We start from the raw sequence: 22492 nt of genomic DNA, 5'->3' as shown, positions 1-22492 counted from the left end.
GTATACATATTAGAAGTTGCAAGACTCTGACACCTCTATGCAGACTCTAATATGAGTGAGAAACATCTCATAGGTTTGCCAAGCTTCTCTAACTTAATCCTCTGCTCCAACTTAACTGCACTAATGTCCAAAACCACATTCTCAGATTTAGAAAGGACCTTAGAGGTCATCTGTTCCAACCCTGTCCTGATCAAGAATATCTGAGAATCTAGACAATACCAGAAAATAAGTCATCTACTTGAAAACTACTTATTTAAAATACTGACAAACTCAATTTTTAATTATTTCAATTTCTCTCTTTTCTTTTAATCATAGATGAAATTACAAGGAGACCTAACCCTGTTACCAAGAAGCCAGGATCAGGTGGGTTGTATCTTTAGCTATTTGAAAATATTTTAAAGTGTAATATATATATATGTATATATATATATATATATATATATATATATATATATATATATGTGTGTGTGTGTGTGTGTGTGTGTGTGTGTGTGTGTGTATACACACACACACACATATATATGCATAGTTTGTACTAAAGAAGGGTAACATCTTACAGTCACATATTTGAATTGAGCTTTTCAAACAAGATGTACATAAAATTAACTTAATGGATAGTAAATACTTAATAAAACTTCTAGGTGGTGCAGTGAATACAGGACTGGACCTGGGATCAGAAAACCCTGAAGAATTCCAGTAAAGAGAAACTTAAATCATCTGGAGGCAGTTCTGGCAACTTTGGAACAGCACTATTATAGCTAAAATTTCATATGGTGCTTTCAACTTTGGAAAAACACTTCACAAATGTTAGTATATTTTATCCTCACAACAACCTTGAGAGACAGATGCTATTATTGTTCAAATCTAACTTTAGGAATTTACTATACGACCCTGGGCAAGTCACTTAATCTTGTTTGCCTCAGTTTCCTCATCTGTAAAATAGGCTGGAAAAGAAAATGGCAAACCACTTCAGTATCTTTGCCAAGAAAACTCCAAAAGGGGTCCTGAAGAGTTGGACCTAACTTTTCTTTCTCTCTTTCAAATAAATGTCTGCATGTTGTAGAATTTTAGACAGAATCACTGAATCTCTGAGGGACCTCATCTATGGGACAAATAGTCTTGAGTTTATACCTGAATAAGAGCCTCATCTTCAGCATACACCTGTGTGTCAGTAAGTACCCCAACATACACAGGGGGGTTGCTATCACAGGTTCTTTGATCTGCTTCTCTAAAAGAAAAGGCAACTTTTGAGGGGCTAACAATCACTTTAATGAAGCACATGTGTCATTCCTTTAATCAAACACATACATCCTTCACCTTATTTTGGGGAGTCAGCACCCTGAACTTCCAAGAAAATACAGAGAAATCAAAGATCAACAGACATGGCTTCCTCTGTCTGATACATACATCAAAAATCAACAGACAGATCTGACCATAGCTACTGGAGAGGGAAGCACCAACATCTGGGTTTTTAAAGCCGGCGGCTCCTTGGCGGCTCCATGGAGTCCTCCTCTGGTAGAATGAACATTTCCAGTCAGCAAACTGCAAAGTAGAACCTCACTCTCAGGGTATTTATACACTTTTAAGAGCCAGAGGGCATGACCTTCTGATTCAGTGCCTGAATAGAAAAAGCAAAACATACTTGGGACCCTCCTACAAAACAACTCCCCTAATCAAGCTTTGCTCAATGGGCAGGCCCATCCGTGTGTGAAGAAGATCTTCTTTAATCCCATAATTCAATCAGAGGCACTTTTAGTAAAACAAAAACACCAAAAGATTCTACTTTGCTTGGCCTTACAACCTGACAGTTATCTGGCCCTTCTGTGAAGAATTCCAGTGAAGAGAAACTTAACTTGTGTGTAGGCAGTCCTGACTACTTTGGAATAGTATTAATTATTATAGGCAGAATTTATGTAGCTCTTTAAGCTTTGCAAAAACCTTTTACAAATTTTAGCACATGTTATCTTCCCAACAACCTTGAGATATAGATATAGATTTTGTATATGAAGAACCTGAGGCAGACAGAAGTTAAATGATCACACAGCTAGTAAGTATCTAAGGCCATATTTGAACTCAGGTCTTCCTGACTCAAGGTCTAGGGTCAATCTACTGTGCCACCTAAATGATAATTAGGCAGTCTTTCCTCATCTAAAGCCTAAATCACCTCTTTGCAGTTTCTATCCATTATTTCTTGCTTTGCCCTCTGGAATTAAATAGAAGTCTAATCCTTTTACCATATGAAAGTCTATGAAACATTTTCAGACTGTTCCTCCTAAGACTTTTCTTTAGGCCAGACATATATAGTTCCTTCCATTGAGCCTCATATGGCATGATCTTGAGCCTTTGTTCATATTGCCTTCCTTTGGATATGTTCCAGCTTTTCAATATTTTTTTTTTAATTTAAGTTAATTTATTTTTAGTTTTCAACAGTCACTTCCATAAGATTTTGAGTTTTAAATTTTCTCCCCCTCCCCAAGATGGCATGCAATCTGATATAGGTTCTACATATACATTCATATTAAACATATTTTCACACTAGTCATGTTGTAAAGAAGAATTAGAACCAATGGGAGGAACCACGAGAAAGAAGGAAAAAATAATAACAAAAAAAGAGAGAAAATAGTATGCTTCAATCTGCATTCAGACTCCACAGTTCTTTCTCTGGATGTGGGCAGCATTTTCCATCATGAGTCGTTTGGGATTGTCTTAGATCCTTGCATTGCTTAGAAGAGTTTCATCTATTTTTCAATATTTTGAATATGCCTGTATTCATGTGTATGCACTATATGTGTAGATACTCATGCATACATGCATATAGTGTGCATATATGGACATAGATGCATAGATATAACAGAATGCTGAGACAATGTTGCTTGCTTGCCCTGATATCACTTATACCCCTGAGAAATTATTCTATCTTTGTGATGGACTGCAGCCAAACGGTTATTGATAGACTAGCCTTCCTATCTTGAGGGAGACGAAAGGTAGAACCCACAGTCAGACATAAACTTGGGGGTCAGGGGAGATGGAAGAGAATAGATGTCACCCTAAGAAACTACATAGAGAAAGAGCCAGCCACTATCGGCGTAAAAGATAGGAACTACATGATTAGACCATACACAGAGTCACGGAGTTGATTCTGGGTTCGCTCAAACTGTTTGAATTGCTGAGGTCAAGGCTTATGCTCATCCTCTCTCACCTACTGTTGCCCTCTTGGAATGGAGGATATTTTATCATTTCAGAGTATAAAGTCTTTCTGCACTGAGCCAGCACATGTGATTCTCCAGAAAGGGCCAAAACAAATGGATCCCTGGAAAGGGCCTACTTTCAGGGATTAACTTTGAATTAAAGAGCATGACCTCTGTCTCTATGTTAGGAATTTTCCTGACTTGAGGCTCAGAGCATTTGTGATTGAACTCATAACTTTTTATCTAAAATAGACTCTCCAAAAACTATAAAAGAAGAAAGCACATGGACCTCAGAGGCCACTATATCATCCCCTAGGCTTAAAATGAGCTAATTTTTCTCAGATTGTAATTATTTGCCTCTCATGTGAGCCTTACAAGAATCCTGTGAGATATTATTATCCCTGGTTTACAAATAGGGAAACTGAGGCTCAGAGAAGTTAAATGACTTATCCATTCTCACAGTAAGTGTCACAGGTTGAATTCAAACCCATATCTTTCTGGCTCCAAGTCCTATACTCTTTTCAACTGCATACTGTCTAAAGACACAAAGAAATGAGTGTGTTTTCTTCCATCTTATAGCTGTTCATGCACTTCAATGCAACTATCATGGTCTGCCTCTTTTTTTTTTTTTTCAGATTAGACTATCTAGTTCCCTTAATCACTTTTCATATAAAATACTTTCCATACTGTTAGCTTTCTTGTTTAGCCTCCTTTCTAGGTTCTCTAGAATGCCAAGAATTCAATAAAATTTTTTAGATATAATTGGACCAGAGCAAAATGTAGAGGATTACCGTATCACTTGTTCTGGATTTAAATGAACGCAGTTTAAAATTGAAACCACTTTCAAAGTAGATTTTGGCATTACCTTATGTTTTTTTAAATTGTTGTTTGGTAAACTGTCTCCCTGCTGCCCCCCCCACCCCCCGCCCCATCGATTAGAGGTTGAAATGCTCTCCTAACAAATTTCTTTTTTAACCGGATTTATAAAAAAAAAATCAGTCGGTAAATAAATATTCATTAATTATCCACTATACTGACACACCAACAAAAAGTCAAACAATGGTCTCTGTCCTCCAGGAACTCACAATCTAATGAGGGAAAACAACTATGTACAAAGAAAGCATTATAGAGAGGAAATTGGAAATAATCAACAGAGGGGAAGCATTAGCATTAAGGGGGGTTGAGAAATGTTTCTGATAGAAGTTTGGATTTTAGTTGGCACTTGAAGGAAGCCTGGGAAATCACGAGGCAGAGAAGAGGAAGGAGAGCATTCCAGACATGGGGATCAGCCAGTGAAAATGCCCCAGAGTTGAGAGATAATGGTTCTTTTGTGAAGACCATCAAGGAGGCTAATGATCATAGAGTAAGTGGGAGAGGGAGGAGGTGTATGGTGTAAGAAGAATGAAAGGGTTGGGAGAGGGGAAACAGGTTATGCAGGCTCTGAATGCCAGACAAAGGATTTTATATTTGATCCTGTAGGTTAGTAGAGAGCCAGTGAAATTTAGTGAATGGGGAGTGGGGTTAGGAGGAAGGATGTGATCAGGTCTGTGCTTAGGAAGATTCCTTTGACAGCTGAATGGAAGACAGACTGGAGTGGGGAGAGACCTGAGGTAGACTGAATCACCAGCAGGCTATTGTAATAGTACAGGCTTAAGACCTGTGCTAAGGTGGTGGCACTGTCAGAAGAGATGTACTTGAAATTTCCCTGAAATGTGTCAAATAAAGAAAGCAAAATTCTTAAAATCCTTCAAAAAGCAACTTTCAAATGCCTGGTATGGTTGTAAGCCCTGTACTAGGTGCTGTATGGAATTAAAAGGTATATTTAATTAATTTAATTATATATTTAATCATATCTATTTATCTATCTATCTATCTATCTATAGATATCTATATCTATATTTATATGTATTTCCCATCCTCAGTGCTTGACTGCTTTGGTGATGAAATAGCTAGCCTATTTTACTTTTAGTTAATTAAGCCTGAGGGGGAGTCTCTAAAACAGTCTAGCTCAAGGAAACAATAACCCACTGTATAAAAGGAGAAACCATCATTTATTATCAAATACAGGCTTATCTAAAGATGTTGGCACAGCGAATAGAGCACTGGGCTTGGAGTAGGGAAGACTCATCTTCATGAATTCAAATCTGGCCTCAGAAACTATCTGTGTGACCCTGGGCAAGTCACTTAATCCTGTTTGCCTGAGTTTCTTCATCTATAAAATAAGTTGGAGAATGAAACATCAAACCACTACAACATCTTTGCCAAGAAAACCCCAAAGGACGTCACAAAAAGTCAGACATAACTGAAATGACTCAACAGTAACAACATATCACACAGATGGGAAAATAAATGAAATAGATAAAAATCATTTCTCACCAGAATAATGGATTCATAAAATCTCAGTATGAGGCAGCATCTCAACCAATTCATAAGTGAACAGGAATCCCCTCCGCAACATCCCAGAGAAGGGTTCATTTAGGAATCTGGGAAGAGAATGGTTTGGTAGTATCTTCTATCCCAAACTAGTCCACTCTGTTTTTGGGCAGCTCTGAGTTAGGAAGTCTTTCATATTGCTTGAAATTCTGAGTTGACTCCCTCTTTAAAATGTAAATTCCATACCAATCTTCCTACCTTTTCAAATTATGCAGTCCTCTTAAAGTTCCAAACTAGTTCCTAGGAAGTTCCTTCCTAGTCATTTTTTCACCTGCTATTATAAGGAATAATATTATATGTTATATAATATACATTTTGTAGTATTACATAATATAATATATATTATATCATATTATTATATTATATATTTCTATGAGAAATAGAATTTTTTTCTTTTTTACTAAGGAGAAAGGGCTTGTGAAGTCCTGATTAAAAGGTTGAAATAGGAATCCACAGGTTGTGATTCTAGTCTGCAATTCACATATTCTATGCTTCCTTTTCTCCAGTCTTCGAAATATTAATTTCATGTCATCAATTCTTAAATTCCTTCTCCCAACAGCCCTTCTAGGTAAAGTACTCACACATGATCACAAAGATACAGTGGTCTAGTCAATATTTTATTAAATTAATAAAAATATTTAAAAGATGGAAGCATAGCACTTCCTAGAGGCCACAGCATTAGATGTGTAGTTAGGGAGAATGGGTTTGTAAACTGTATGTGTTGCTTACCAACTGGGTTACTATGGACAAATCACTAACATTTCAGTGCCTCAGGGAACTCCCCAACTCATAGATTGGTTGTTTTGATGGAGGAAGCTTCCTGTCATGGAGTTCCCCAGGCTAATGAAAGCGAAGATCTTTTTAGATAATTTAAGAAGGGAAGTACCATGGAAAATACATAGTAGTTGGGACTTCCACTGTATCATCAAACCCTTTGAGTTGGAGTTCTAAAGAAGAATCTCTGATAAACTAGTTGAAAAGAACAAAAAGCCTAGTGGAGAACAGAAGTAATGGTGTTATCCTGAATTATCAAAGAAACTTAAATTAGACTTTTCTTCAAGCATTGCTCATGCAGTTGTAGGTTAATTGCTTCTCTCCCTTTTCAGGACTCATTAAGAATTAGAATATATCATTTTTTAAAAATTGGGGGTAAGATGATGGAAGAAAATCTTTTTAAAGTAATTTATATTATACTTTTCTTAAGGAATAAATTTTGAATTAGATGATGTTGGTGTGTACTAAGAAGATATTTCTCAATAAAATAAAAATGCGATACAATACAATCTCAAATACAATTCAAAATACAAACAAAAGATATTTTGTTATACAAAATATAACAAATTCTCAATCAGAGTATTTTCCCAGGGATTGCTCCTAAGGATAATTACTTAAAAGTATGAATTAGGAAGCAAAACATTAAAAAATTCTATTTATAGAATGCAGTTTTTATAGATACACATTTGAATGTGTCCAGTATTTGATGTAACCTTGACATCCAGTTCATCCCCATATGGCTTGAATGTTCATAGCTTTTTGCAAATTGTCTTCCTCACTAAAACGTAAGCTTCTTAAGGACATGGACAGATTTGTCCTTTCTTTGACTCTCACCACTTAGCACAGTTCCTGGTACACAGTAAACACTTAATAAATTGTTTGATGACTTGATCTGATGATTGCATAGCATAGAATTTTGGCATGCTAGAAATATAACACTCAGAAATGAACTCTTACTATTTTGTCACTTCTAAAAATGTCCAAACTATCCAGTATGACTGGGTGTTGAGGTATCATCAGCATGGTCTAATAGAAAGAGTGCAAATTTTAGGGTCAGAGCATCTTATGTCAAATACTGGTTATACACTTATTACCTGTGTGAACTAGAGCAAGTTACTTTTCCTCTATGGAACTCAATTTCCTTAGGTGTAAAATGAAAGGGTTGGAGTAGATGGTCTCAATGGTCCTTTCTAGCTCTAAATCTGAGATCTTATGTTCCCTTCTGGCTATTTTGAAATGGACAAAGGAGAGACTAACACACACATGTAGAGTTTGGTATGAGAATATGTCAGATTCAAGAAAGAAACATTATTAAGATAATATCAGAGAGAGAATAATTTGGAACCAAAACAAAGTTTCTGATTCATGTGTGTGTGTGTGTGTGTGTGTGTGTGTGTAGTGTGGAATATACAGTGTAGAGTATATAGTAGACTATACCAAGGAGAGCTGGGTAGTATGAACTAAGGCAAAATGGAATGAATACAATCTAGACCACAGTTTATACAAGGATGGCAACACTAAATAAAAATAACTCTGTAAGACTTAATTATTCTGATCAAAGCAATGACCCATGACATCTCCAGAGAACCTGTATACATGCTACACATATTCTGATGGAGAGCTGATGGACACAGAAAAAGACATAATTTTTCAACATGGCCACTGTTTAGATTTGCTTTGCTTAACTACACTTATTTGTCATAGTCATCCCCTCTCCTACCTTCTTGATATTTATTGGGGAGGGGGGGGCAACTAGAGATTTAGCAATAGTGATAAGGTCACTGGAACATTTTTTTTAAATGCACAGAAAAGAGCATCAGGAAGTTCAAAAGGGAGCACAGATAAGAAGGACAGTTTTGAAAATGATGTGGAATTTGTAATATACCATAAAAAAAGAAGCAGTATGAAGTAGGGATTCACTCCTTCATATAGAATGCTTGATAGAAGTACACTTTTTATTGTTTAATTTTAGAATTAAAAATAATTTTTAAAAGAATGTATTATCTCAAAAGGAAACCTTACATTTTCTCCAAAAAAAGTTTCCACTTCTGACATCCTATCTACGTCAATGATAACACCATGTACCTAGTCACATGTCAAATACTATTGAATCACATGTCAAGTGCTGTTGATCCTACATTTTCATAGCTATCTCTTCTTTTTATTGCCTTTGTGACTCTCACAAAGAGAGTCAGGACCTCATCATTATTTGTCTGGTCAATTTATTTGCTTCTAAGTAGGTCTTCCTAATTTGACTCCTTCTCCAATTTATCTTTTGTACTAAAGCCAGATTAATTTTCCATATACACAAATGTGATTTCATTATTTTTTCTACTCAAAACCCTTAGTGCCTATCAATCAACAAACATTTATTAAGTACCTTCTAATGCCAGACATTGTCATAGGTACTTGAGGTATATAGTCAAAAATACTAAATAAAGTTATCCAATAAGATTCCAATTCTTTAGCATGTTATTCAAGGCTACCTGTAATCACACACCACCTTGACTTCCCAGACTTATCCAACACAGCTCTCCTTGGTAGAGTCTACACTGCTTTCATGTTGGCCATTTGTCCTCTCTTATATACATCTCACACCTCTGTGTCCTAAGCACTGAGTGCTCTACTCTACTACTCTCTCTACCAGTTGAACCCACCCTGTAAGCTCAGTTCAGATGATACCTTCTCCATGAAGTCTTTTCAGATTACTCATCCTTTCTCTATGTATCCTCCTCCCCAACCACTAATAGGTAAGGATACTTCCCTCCCATCCTAGTATAATGCTTAGTTTGTACTTCTCTTACTTTCTCATCCCACCTCATCTTGTGTTATAGTTATTGAAGTATATACCTCTTTGTGTCATACTTATTGATGACGACTCAGGGTCAGAACACCCTGAGGGAGAGACAAGAGGCAATATGTCATGGCAAATCAAACCACCACCACAACCTTGACCACCATATTCCCTAAACACTCATAGAAAGAGACCAGGACCCTGAACAGAAGAACCTTAGGAATAGCAGTCTTGCCCAGGCCACTGGATCCCATAGCCATCATTGAGGAAAGTAATCATTGTGGAGAAGGGGCTCACCTTCCTCATCACCACTAGCAACAGCTGGTAGCCAATTGTCACAAATGAAGGAGCCCTTGGAAGGGCATCCTTGAGATAGGACCTCCCTAGATCCTGCTTCCATCCTAGTCCTCAAAGCCATTACCAGAGGGAGCAATTCCTATGGATAAGGGGCAAGCCACCTCCACCAATTGCCAACTAACTGCCACTCACAGGGCAGATAAGCTATTAAAAAAGAGGCATTCATTATCAGCTTTGTTACTATACTCTAGGGACCATGAACCCTTTCTATCTAGGAAGTAGTTGAAACCTTCCTTATGCATAGTCTTACCCATCAGAATGTGAACTTCTTGAGAGAAGAGAATCTGTCTTCCTTTTCTCTATGTATCCCCAATTCTTAAAACAGTGCTGTGCACATAGTACAAACTCCATATATTCATTCATGATAACCATCAGTTAATATTTAGTACTAAAATGCAGTAATGACCATGGGACCCACTGAGGTGAACAGAGGGTATACTTTATGATCCAAAACTATTCTTATTTTTGAGTTTCTGGGTCTTATTTTATTTTGTTCCTCAAATTTAATTTTGATTTTCTATCTAATTAATAGGCATTTATTTTCTCTCTCTCTTACCCCCTACCTCCTCTCACTGACTAATAAAAAAATAAAAATTAAACCCTCATAACAAATATGCATCATCAAACACTAGGATATATCCTAAAAACTCTGGGATTATAAGTATGTCAGCATTAAAATATGTATTTGTGATTAGAGACTATAGCTTAGCCTGCCAAGCAATATCGTTGCTGTGACCACTGAACTAGAAAGGGATTTAGGAAGATTCAAATGACTCCTACTTTTAGCAAGTAGTCAATAGAGTATTGTGTTTACTGTATATCTCTCACAACTGGCATAGCTTTCCATTCTTCTGGGGGTAGGAGGGCAGAGGGGAGAGAAGCACTTAATGAGTTCCTATAAGACTAGCACAGACTTTTGTGAAAATGTCTAACTCTACAGAAAATTAAGAATATAAACTCTTAACAGTAACCATAAAATTCAGAAATGTGAGCATTCATGCAAATGGGACGGAGTCCAATTAGAAATCAATATCTCTCCTAGGATCCTAGTGGGTTGACTTATGGCACAGAAGGTTGCATGGCCTACTACCTCCAAACCAAAAGAATAGGATAAAGAAAGAAAACACCATGGCTGATATTGGCTTAGAACCAGATACGGGGCCATCAAAAAGTGTGGCTAGTGACCTTGTATAGCCGTGACTCACTTAGATCCAATTCACTTGCAAGTCATGGCATCATCTTTCTGATGTGATGGTCCTCTTTGAGAATGAAGAACAGATGACAACAGTAGCACCAGACCTGAAGACAATATTGGGAGCTCTGATATGGCAAGTAGAGCCAGAGGAGCCAGTAGCACTATTAGTGGGCCACAGCTGCATCTGGCAGAAAAAGTGACCAGAAAAAAAGGGAAAGAAAACAGTATTCCCTCATGTTTCATAGCTCTGAGATTTCTAGTATTTCCGGTCAAGAGAGATAGATCTGGGTGCATCTTCCCTATGTCCTTGCTTGCTTCATTCTTATTTCTTCTATGGTGTTTGGTTGTGGTTGGAGGTGGCATAGTGGGGCAAAACTCATCATTTCAAGCTTCTTGCCAGATTTTGAGGTCATATGTTTTGGCCTAAAATGCTCAAAACTTTTTGACAGCACTCTAGTATATAATGTAACCAATGATTACTCCTACTGCTGAACACTCTGAGTTGAGCTGGTGCTAGGTGATAGGAGGGCATGCATGATTATAAACTTCTTCCAGATAGTTAGAGGGTAGCAAAGTGTCCATCAACAATGCTAATAGCCAAGGGAAGTTAGGCATAAGAAGCAGTAATTAGGTCCTTATTACATTGATTTAGCCAAAGGGAGCCCTTAGGAGTCAGTGGAGTAGGTGCCGGACTACATCTATGAATTTTAGGGATACCTGGAAGATTCTCTTATGAGGAAATGCCCTAAAGGATGTAGAAACAGCTGCAAAAGGTATTCCTTTAAGTGAGTGACCCCATCCCATAATTCCTAGTGTAATAATGTTATTGTTCAGTTATTTCAGTTGTGTCTGACGCTTCGCGACCCCATTTGGGTTTTTTTTGGTAAAGATACTGGAGTGGTTTGCTATTTTGTTCTCATTTTACAGATAAGGAAACTGAGGCAAATAAGGTGGAGTAACTTGTCTAGGGTCACACAGCTAATAAGTATTTAAGGCCAGATTTGATCTCAGAAAAACTCGTCTTTCTGATTCCAGATGCAGTAGTTTATCCACTTTACCACCTAGTGGTGTAATAATAGCTAATATAAAATGATTTAACATTTGTAAAGTGTTTTACATATTCACAGCAACCCTGTCTGGTAGGTCTTCATTCCTTCTTCCTTATTGTGTCCTATTGCCACTAGGATGGTGATGACCTTGTCAGCTTCTCTCTCTAAGTGTCTTTGTTCTTTTCTCATCTATTGACTTCTTCCTATTGGTTTCCAATTTCTTTCTAAGTTTTCTCTAGACTCTTCAACCCATTACTCATTCTGCCACTATATTCATTGAAGTTTTCTTTGTCTCCCTCCTCCTATACTCTTCTACTCTTTCCTCAACACCATGCAAACCTGGCTCCTAACCCTCATCCCAACCAATAACTACTTTAATGAACTGTTTTCTTAAATATCACCAATGACTGCCTAGTGGCCAAATCCAGTAATCTTTTTTCCAGTCCTTATTTTTACTCTGTGGCATATAGTGCTATTAAACGTAATTTCTTACTAGCCAGATACTCTATAAGGGACACTATACTACTGGTTTTCCATAATTCTCTATTTTCATTGTCTCCTTCACCAGCTGTTTATCCCATACTTCTTGTTTCTTGAACATGAACAATCGTTCATGTTCCCCATAAGCCTTTGTCCTTGGCCTTTTTGCTATCACTGATCTCCTATTTAAAAAATTTATTCTGCCACACATTTGCAACTGCAATTTCTGTGCAGATGACTCCCAAGTCTACACCTCTAGCCCTTTCCTCTTCTCAGAGTTCCAAATCCACATTTCCCTCTACCTACAGGAAATCCATGAATGCCTCATTGGTGCTTCAAATTCAACATGTCTAAAGCCAGGCTTTAATTATTGTTCCCCTGGATATCTTTTTCCTTCTGACTTCACTATTTCAGTCAGATTGACTGTCAGTGGCATCACAATTTACTCAGCTTTTCAGGAGCAAAACTTACTATTCTATGATTCGTTGACTCTCCCCTCCCCCTTATACCTATAGCCAATCAGCTACCATGCTCTTTAAGTTCTACTGAAATTTTATTGACCATCCCCATCTGGTCCCACTATCGTATTCCTGTCACCACCATCCTAGTGTAAAAAGGCTGTCTAATAGAACACAAGGGAATGTGTTGACTTGGTTATGAATTGAATTTAAGTGAAGTAGAGAACTGCACAAAGTTGTCATCCTCACTCTTTCCTCCAGTCATCTGAGTCCAGTAGCAAGACAAAAGTCAAAGACAACTGACAATAACCCAGGATTCACTGGGTGACTTTGGCTTTTCTCAATTAAGGTCTTTCTTAGGTCTCAGTTTGCTCAGACAATGCCCACTCAATGACTAAGTTCTAGGTAAGAATTTGTAGGTTGGCAAACTGAGGCTGAATTTGAGTGACTTGCCCAGACTCATACAGATAATAAGTGTATGAGATAAGATGTGAATTCAAGTCCTCCTGACTCTAAACCTAGCAGAAAAGAAGACAATTATCTCTTCTCCCTAATCCTGTCCCCTTAATCCCACCCTTTACCTTGCTAAAATCAGTCATGTAATTTTGAAGGGGAGCTATTAGATCAATAGAATCCATATAAGAGACATACAGAGACACACTCTAGAAAAAGATACAAAGAAATACTCACCCAAGTAGCAGCTTCAAAAAAAGAGTGATCCCTGACAATTAAGAGTGAGTCTATAAAGAGGAAGAGACTCTGACAACTCAGCAAGAAGATTGTACAAGGAGAGGAAAGATTTCTAGACCCTGAATTTACAGGAATTTAGAGCTGTCTTTGTCACATACGTATCCTATATGTTTGCCTTGTGGCTATTGAACACCCTTTGAGCTCACCCTTCCTATGGAAACTGAGTATATTTGTGGGAGACTGGACCCCAGTTTTATGGAAGAAAGGTTTTGGAACTACTATTCTTCCAATGACATTTGAGTAAATACCTTTGCTAACAGATCACTGAGATCACTGGCTGATTGTTAATGGGTTAATTCGCATTGGTGAAGACTTAAAATCTAGACACAAGGGGTCAAATACATGCTCCTCAAAACTTCCTAGTATAGCTTGAGGCAGATTAAAATTTGGGAAATGGTCAACAAAATTGATAAAAAGTATAATGCAACATAGAAATAGTGATGCACATTTGTGGTTTTTAAATCAAGATGTGTCTAGAAGGGATATATTTCTATTTGAGTTTGACACCATTGAGCTAGAATATTAAAAAGATGACTCCATAGATTTATTTCTAGAACCTGAGATAGCAGCCTCCCTCCCTGGCCTGTGAATGCCACAGAAAAGTTGGAAGAATAGTCCATAGGGTGCTACATTATGTAGGGTCTCCACGTTTCAAAAAGAATAGTGAAATGGTTAGAGAGGCAACATTACGGTTGCATAGTATTGAGCTTGGAGTCAGAAAGAGTTGGTTCAAATCATACCTCTGATCTTTAAGAGAACAAAAAGGACAAGGATTTGTTAAGCACCTACTATGTGCAAGGTAACGTGCTAATAAGCATTTTACAAATATCCTTTCATTTGACCCTTAGAACAACTTTGTGATGTAGGTAGGTCTTTATTAGTTGGATGACTATGAACAAGTCACTTATACTCTTGTGGTATCAGGCAGCCCTTTAGGTTACATCAATTAAATCAGGGAAGGTTTTCAATCCTGATCTTATGATTTCCTTTATGTAAAGGGAGAGTCCCACATGATAAAAATCATGGATAATAAAGAGAATCATTGATTTAGAACTAGAAAAGCCCCTAGAAGTCAGTTAATTAAAAAAAAAAAAACCTTTCATTTTATGGTTGAAGAAACCAAGGCAGAGGACTCAAGTGTCTTGCCCACATAGATTACCAGTGGCAGAACTGGGATACTTCTTATAGCTTGGTATCAGGTTGCCCACAGATTGATTAATGGTATTTTGAGCCAAAAGAACTCCCAAAGACCACCTATCAAATTTGCCATCTATATAGGGTAAAGGAGGAACTCTAATGAAAGAAATCATGGATCATTGAAATATTGAAATGATATTTCTTTTTTTTTTCTTAAATTACTTTGTCAGAAAAATGAATATATGGTTTTGGTCACTTTTCCCAGTTCCAAGTTATTTTATATTTTTTAACTGCTAATAAAAAACAAAACAAAGCAAAAAACAATGGAAAGAAATCACTCTGCAGGAGTACTGGGATAGAAGGTGGCCAAAAATAAAGTTTACCCAAACAGTAGAAGCAGGTGTTTACTGATGAACAGTATATATACTCTGGGAATTTTTCATTTTCATCCACTTCAGTTAACCTTATGGAGGGGTAGAGATGGGAATGAGAAAGAGACTCAAATTATTCTTTGTGAATTATTCTGTCACTTATAATAACCCTAAAGCAGTTGTTCAAATCTTTCATGCTGGTAGCATCTGTCACATTAATTGTAGGCAATTACACTATCTCCTTGCTGTGAAATTTAGACTTAGAGCCTTCAGGAATAAAAATGAAAAAAAAAAAACAACCCAAAGCTTTCGGCTCTGATTAAACTTGGTTAAATGATTTTTTAACTGAGTAATCTTTAAGTGACAATTTTGCACCAAAATCCCAAAATCTTAATATTTAAATGTTCTGAATCTGTATGCTATAAATGTTTGAAACACTTTTCCCCCTAAAATTTTGCTATTAATCTTCCAACAGGTATTTACCCCAACCCCAACCCACCCTATCATCCTCAGCCTGGAAGCCATGACAATCCTGGAGGTAAGAGTTATAGGGATTACATGTGTTAACTATTATATTTACTGCATTTCAAAAATGGTTTAATATTTTTTCCAGTGAGCTATATAAAATTTTAGCCTGCTTGTGAATAATTGTAATCATTTAAAAAGCGAAAATTTTGGTATTAATCTTCCAACAGGTATTTACCCTAACCCCAACCCACCCTATCGTCCTCAGCCTGGAAGGTATGACAATCCTGGAGGTAAGAGTTATAGGATTACATGTGTTAACTATTATATTTATTGCATTTCAAAAATAGTTTAATATTTTTTCCAGTGAGCTATATAAAATTTTAGCCTGCTTGTGAATAATTGTAATAATTTAAAAAGCAAAAAGTTTGGAGAGGTTATGTGACAAGTAAAATGACAGAATAGTTTTATTTTTTTCTCTGCAACTTTCTCCAAACTCAGACCTAAAAGTAAAGGAAATATATGCCAGATATGGATTAATTACAGTTGAATAAACAAGATAATAAGATGAATCAATTAAACAAGATAAGAACAGGGATGAATCATATTACACTCCCCCTGCAGTGGCCAATTGTGGATCTTGTCAAACGACACATATCTTAGAACCCAACTCTAACCCATTTTCCTTTTCCTGTGCGAGCTCCCATTTTTCCCCCATCTAAGTTGGGTGTGTGTATCTCAGAGGACTGATAACCTAGCTTCAATCTAGGCACCTACAGGAGCAGCTTGGCAGGTGCCATGGGGGAAAATCTTACCCTAGCTTTCAGCAACCCATCAGGAGAGAACAAAAATTATAGGAACTAATTATTAAAATAAAATTTGGAGAACACAATGCAGTGAGGCTAAGCCTTAACCAATATAATTGTGACTAGATAAAGAACCAAGCAGTGAGGAGTAACAGAAACAATTAAGTGAGTTTGCTAGTCACAAAAAGTCTATTCCTAGCAGGGCTGTGCCTAGAACATGGTTCCTGAAGGTGCTTGTCCAAGCTCAGGGAACCACCTGGGGCTGGTTTGAACCAATTCTGTGATTTTGCTGCAGCAGAATTCATCCAGAGGGTGAGCGAAAAGGATTGTTGTTATGCTAAGCTCAGGACACAGCTTGCTTGCTGGGCCTTAACTGGGAAACAAAGTGTCTCCTAATAGTAAGAAAAGAAAGGAGTTAAAAAGGAAGGGGTCTTAGGGTGAGAGTCCTGATATCCTACTGGACTTCACCACCAATCCTCTTTCTCCTCTCCTATCACACACAATAGAAACCCAGTGTATTGTGGAATCTTTATGGAAAAAAAGGAGGAACAGTAGTGCACCGAGGCTATGGGGGCTGCTCTGGGGGCCTTTTGAAGGTCTTATTAGGTGTTAATTCAGTTTATGTAAGTGACCAAATGAGGTGAGAGTGGAGGGCCCTGATTATGGGAGATTTAGAAGAATGAGTGAAGTATTTAGGGGAGATAACGAGTTGGGAATTTCCTTGAGCTCTGGCCTGGGAGAGACTATTTGTCTAGATGGAGATTTGGCTCCTAGTACCTAGTGTCCTATGCCAATACAGCATAAACACCAGAACAGAGAAAACAGAGATGAAAGCTCTTAATTAGAATTCTAAAAAAAAATTTATCTGATTCGGACATTTTAAACTTAGTTACACAATAAATTAGAGAAACAGGGCAAAGAATTTGAAGCCTTGTGCTCTTGGGAAACGTGCTCGTGGCAAAAATAGAAAGATTTTGAGAAGTTAAGGAGAGATAATGAAATTCACTTTGGACATGAAGAGTTTGAGAGGCCAGTGACACATTGGTGTGGAAATTCAAGAGAGCTGGAGATGTAGATCTTGGAAAAAAAGAATTGGAATGGATTCAGAACCCATGGGGCTGAGAAGAAACTGATTTTAAGGATGGCAATGGTGGACAGCATACAATGACATGGCCAAGGCTAGGCATTGTCTGCATTGAAAGGAATGGGAACCTGTATTTAGAGGCTAGGACCTCAGTCAGTGTGGAACAACTTCAGGAGCTTTTGCCATAGTGATACTTCTCTCCTCAGGTACAACGGTTGTAGGGTAATGGGTACCATGATTCCATAGCAATTACTCAATCATTCAGTCTTATCTGACTCTATTATCCAGTGAACTTTCATGGACTATCCATGGGTTTTCTTGGCAAAGATACTGGAGTGCTGTGCCATTTCCTCCTCCAGTTTTATGAAGAAAGGGATTGAGTGATTTGCCCAGGGTCACACAGCTAGTAAGTGTCTGTAGTTAGATCTGAACTCAGTCTTTCTGATTCAGGTCTAGTGCTCTATCTACTGTACCACCTAGCTGTTCCACCTGATCCCTGAAATTTTTCTTAAAAATGTGAGAGACATTTTAGTTGGCTACAAGTTTAGTGAAAGTCAATAGTGTGACTGTCAAAAAAAGTTATTAGCTGCATTGATAGAACTAAAGTTAAGGGAGATAATAGTCCCATTATAGCTCATAAGACTACTTATCATACTTATTTCTAAATGCCACATTTTAAGAAGGGAATTGATAGAATGAAGGCAGAAGGCAAACAAGGTAGTGAAAAACCTGAAAACAGTATCAGAGAGAGACCATGTGCAGGAATGCATATCCTAGAAAGGAAAAGACTCAGAGAGGGGCCAAATAAAGATTTAAAGATCTATCACATGAATGAGTATGTCTATATAACCCTGTGCCTCGCCATTATTTCAGAAATAATAAAAAAAAGTAAAATTGATCATTTTGTCTTTTCATTCTTTTGTGGAAAAAACGATAATTTTACATGTTATATTTTGCTTTATATCAACAGGTAACATTAATGATTTAGATTTGGATGACAGGCGCCCCCCACCCAGACCTAGACCTCCGGCAGGTATGATGATAGATGGAACATTACTTATACTGTGTTCAGTCAGTCAGTAAGCATTTGTTAACTGCCTAGTATATGTTAGGCATTGTCTTAGGTTCTAGAGATCTAAAGAAAGACAAAATGATGGTCTCTACTTTTAAGGAGCTCACTGTCTACTGGGGGAAGACAATAAGCAAATGTATAAATAAGCTATACACAAGAAAAATGGGAAATAATTAACAGAGGGAAGGTGCTACAATTGAGATGGATTGGGAAAGGCTCCCTGGAGAAGGAGGGATTTTAGCTGAGATTGAAGAAAGCCAAGGTAAGCCAGCAGGCAGACAGGAAAAGGGAGAGATTTCAGGCATAGGAGACAGCCAGAGAAAATGCCCAGGACTGATAGATGGGGTATCTTTTCATAGAATAGCAAGCAGGCTAATGGCATTGGATCTAAAAGCATATACATGTTTGGGACCAATGTAATGAATAAGAAGACTGTAAAGGTAAGCTAGTGGTGGTGATGAGGGCTGGAAGAGGGGTGGTGAGACCCCCACAAAGACCAGGGTGCCAGGGGCAGGCCCCCTGGAAGAAATTCGCGGACTCCAAGCATTGTTGAGGTCAAGGTAAAGATTTATTATGCTTTTCAGCGGACAAGAGGTCTTTGGGAGCCTGCAACCTTAGAGGGGTGCAGGTAAAGTTTATATAGGATATTCTATAGGATACATGTGATAATATGCTAACCAGGTGATTCAGGGAAGGATTAGGGAGTGGTTAAGGAGTGGTTAGTTCTTAAAGGAACATGCACTTTGGGTATCTACTGTGCAGGTATTTTACTCAGAGGGCAGCTAGTTGGTGCAGTGGCTAGAGCACCAGTGCAGGAGTCAGGAGGACCTGAGTTCAAATCTCACCTCAGATACTTGACACTCACTAGCTGTGTGACCTTGGGCAAGTCACTTAACCCCAATTGCCTCATCCTGGGTCATCTCCAGTCATCCTGATGACTGGATTTAGATCTCTCTGGAGGAGAAGTGAGGCTGGTGACCTGCACAGCCCTCCCTCACTCAAAACAAAGTCAAGTGCAAGTCATGTCATTACTTCTCTGATGGCATGGTCTTCTTTGGCAATGAAGGATGAACACACACACACACACACACACACACACATTTTACTCAGAGTTCATGGGGCAATAGCCCAAGAGGGGGCTGCCTGGAGGTGTGGTTTTAGACCTGAAACATCACTAAGTCAACTAGTGGTCAGGACTGGATCAGAAATACCTGGTTGCTCTCATCAATGTCTTGTTAGACAAGATAAGTATAAGGGAGTATATGTATGTCCAAGTCTAGGATACAATTGCATGGTCAGTGAGTAGTAAATGTTATGACCCAGTGCACAGTCAGTTTAGTCAGTATATAGATGGTTCAGACTAATAAGTTCTATAGGTGCAGTTGGCTGTTGTAGCAGGAAGGGAGATAACGGTTGTTGCTGGGTTTGCTTTGTCCTTGGGCTGTGGAGAAACTGTCTGGGATAGTGTTTTGAGGCTAGGGAGAAATGTGATTTTTAAAGAGAAATGTGATTTTAGAATTGGGGCCCAAGCACATGTACCCAAGCACCCCATCAGTGAGGAGAACATTATGAAGGTCTTTGAACACCAAAGAAAGGATTTTGTATCTGATCCTTGTAATAGAAAGAACCCTGGCATACACAGGAGGGTCTACTATATAGGTTCTTAGATCTACTTTTCTAAAAGGAAAGCAGCTTTGGAGGGGTCAACAATCTACTTTAATCAAGCACATAATGAAACAGTTCAGGGGAAAAAGTCAGTACCCTGAACTTTGGGGAAAATACAGAGAAATAAAGATCAGTGGGGTTGGGAGGGCAAGAGTAGGCTCCTTAGTGGTTGCCCAGAGTCTCATCTGGCATAAAAACCTTCTTCCAAAAACTAAGGCCCCAAACAAAACCTCACCTCAGAGTATTTATACACTTTTCAAGAGCCAAAAGGCAGGACTCTCTGACTCAGTGCCTCAGTAGAAATTAACAAGAGGTATTGAGGCCTATTAATGGTCTTGGAAGATCTTTAACTCTCCCCCTACCTCCAACCCCCACCATTAACCTTAAATTACCATTACAATACTGAAGTGGACTTTATTGAGTATTTGGGGGTGATACAGTCACACCTGTGCTTCTCAGGAATATCATTTTAGCAGCTGAATGGAGAATGGAATGGAATGGGGAAAAACCTAAGTCAGGCAGACCAACCAGCAGGCTATTTGGAGTACCCCAGGTGTGATGTGATGCAGGTCTAAACCAGGATGCGGCAGCTTCAGAGGAGAGAATGGATATATTCAACATGGTGCAAAAGTGAAATTGACATGTCTTGGCAAAAGATTAGCTATGGGATGGGATGGGGGTATGGTGAGAGATGGTGAGGAATTGAGGCTGTGAATTTAGGGGACTAAAGGATAATGGTGCCTTCAGCAGGAAAGTTTGGTAGGGGCAGAGGGTTTAGGAGGTTCAGTTTTAGGCATGTTAAGTTTAAGATGTCTACTGGACATCCAGTCAGAGATATCTGAAAGGCAACTGGAAATGTAAGACTGGAGATCTAATTGATGATATCACTATAGCACGATTCCCTTTAATAATGAAAAGAGATTTATTTAGGGCAGCTAGATGGATCAGTGGATAGAGAATGGAGCCTGGAGTCAGAAAAAACCAAGTTCCAATTCAATCTCAGACTTTTGCTAGCAAGTCACTTAACTTCTGCCTGCTTCAGTTTCCTTATCTGTAAAATGAATGTAATAATAGGACCTATCTCCCAGGATTGTTGTGAGGATAAAGTGAAATAGGATTTATAAAGCATTTTGTAAATCTTAAGGCACTCTGTAAGTTCTAGTTATTATTTAGTGCCTGCTGGACAATCAACAAATATTTAAGAACAATGATGACCATGACGATGATGACACTACAGAAGGTTTAAATTCTGGTGCTTTGAGGTTTAGTGTCTATGTGTCTACTTGATATATGACATATGGAGGAGCTCTTAAACTGGAGAAAGTCAATAACACAACAGGGACTTTGGAAATAATAATTTTTAAACTTTTGGTTCCTTTTTAATAATGATGGACACATTTTTCTCTACCACCTGGAAAAATTAGAACTCATAGTAAAAATTAAAACTCATAGTAAATAATTCCATGTTTAATAAAATAAAGAGCAGGAATGGCACCTTTATTGTTAGACATAATGCTCTAATCAAATATTTAACACTTAGAATCTTATTTTCAAAAGTGTGGTGTTTTCTTATTTAATTAATCCTGAGACTTTGTCACATTGAAGATAAATAACATTTTTGGGGGTACAAAATCGTATTCTAGAAATTGCCTTAGGAAAGATAATTCTTATCTTTTATTTGGGGCAGTTTCCTCTCTGTAAAAATATTTTATTCAAAAATCAAATGTATTTAAATCACAGATATTTCTATTTTAAAGAATTAAAAATAATATAAGCCAAATTTAACATCAGACCCTCTAAGTTTATAAATTTGAAATTATATAAAACTGTAAATTAGGAGACCCGCTGATTTGGAGATCTTATAACACTTATTATAAATGTAATCATGTATTTCTGTTTCAAGTGTTAGTCCCAATTTTCTTTCCTGCAGGAAGAGGTGGATATCATTCCAATAATTTTGGCAACACTCATGGTAAAAGTATGACTTGGGAAGGCTGGGTGAAACAGCATTTTGTAGGACCAACAGCTGAAGTGAGCTGTCCCTTACAAAGAACTAACTCTTTCTCTAGGGCCATCCACTGAGTTTGAGATCTCTTATCTGTTGCTTTTCTGTCTCTGGCAATTAATTATCTTTGCTTCTCTTTTGGGTTGATCTTAAAGACTCATGGGCTTTGTTGAATCAGCAGGCTTAGCTTATTTGGCATATCCCTTACTTTAGGAATTTTTTTTTTGGCTGGAAATTCTGGGCTTCATCTGAGTAAACTCACATTAATTTGGTATTTTTTGTTTCCTGCAGGAAGAGGGGGCTATAACTCCAATTACAATAATCATGGTAAATGCATGATTTGAGAGGATGGAACTTTTTTTTTTTTTAAAGTTTCCATTTATATATGAGCTTTTCCTATCAGGGATTG

At 37.8% G+C, this 22492-nt stretch overlaps 1 protein-coding gene across 2 annotated transcripts in view; it reads left to right on the top strand.

Moving 5' to 3' along the window:
- The window catches only part of XG (Xg glycoprotein (Xg blood group)), a 60684-nt gene that overhangs the window by 24313 nt on the left and 13879 nt on the right, over nt 1–22492 (top strand). The window contains exons 3-8 of one of the 2 annotated variants that reach the window (XM_072614484.1): nt 316–363; nt 15462–15524; nt 15682–15744; nt 18312–18374; nt 22009–22056; nt 22375–22410. In XM_072614484.1, coding sequence (XP_072470585.1) covers nt 316–363; nt 15462–15524; nt 15682–15744; nt 18312–18374; nt 22009–22056; nt 22375–22410 — 321 coding nt within the window. The remainder of the gene's footprint in view (nt 1–315; nt 364–15461; nt 15525–15681; nt 15745–18311; nt 18375–22008; nt 22057–22374; nt 22411–22492) is intronic. The other variant, XM_072614483.1, reaches the window with a different exon arrangement.

The sequence above is a fragment of the Notamacropus eugenii genome, chromosome 5 (genome assembly GCF_028372415.1).
Source record: "Notamacropus eugenii isolate mMacEug1 chromosome 5, mMacEug1.pri_v2, whole genome shotgun sequence".
Lineage (NCBI taxonomy): Eukaryota > Metazoa > Chordata > Mammalia > Diprotodontia > Macropodidae > Notamacropus > Notamacropus eugenii.
This window is presented reverse-complemented; position numbering and strand designations above follow the sequence as displayed.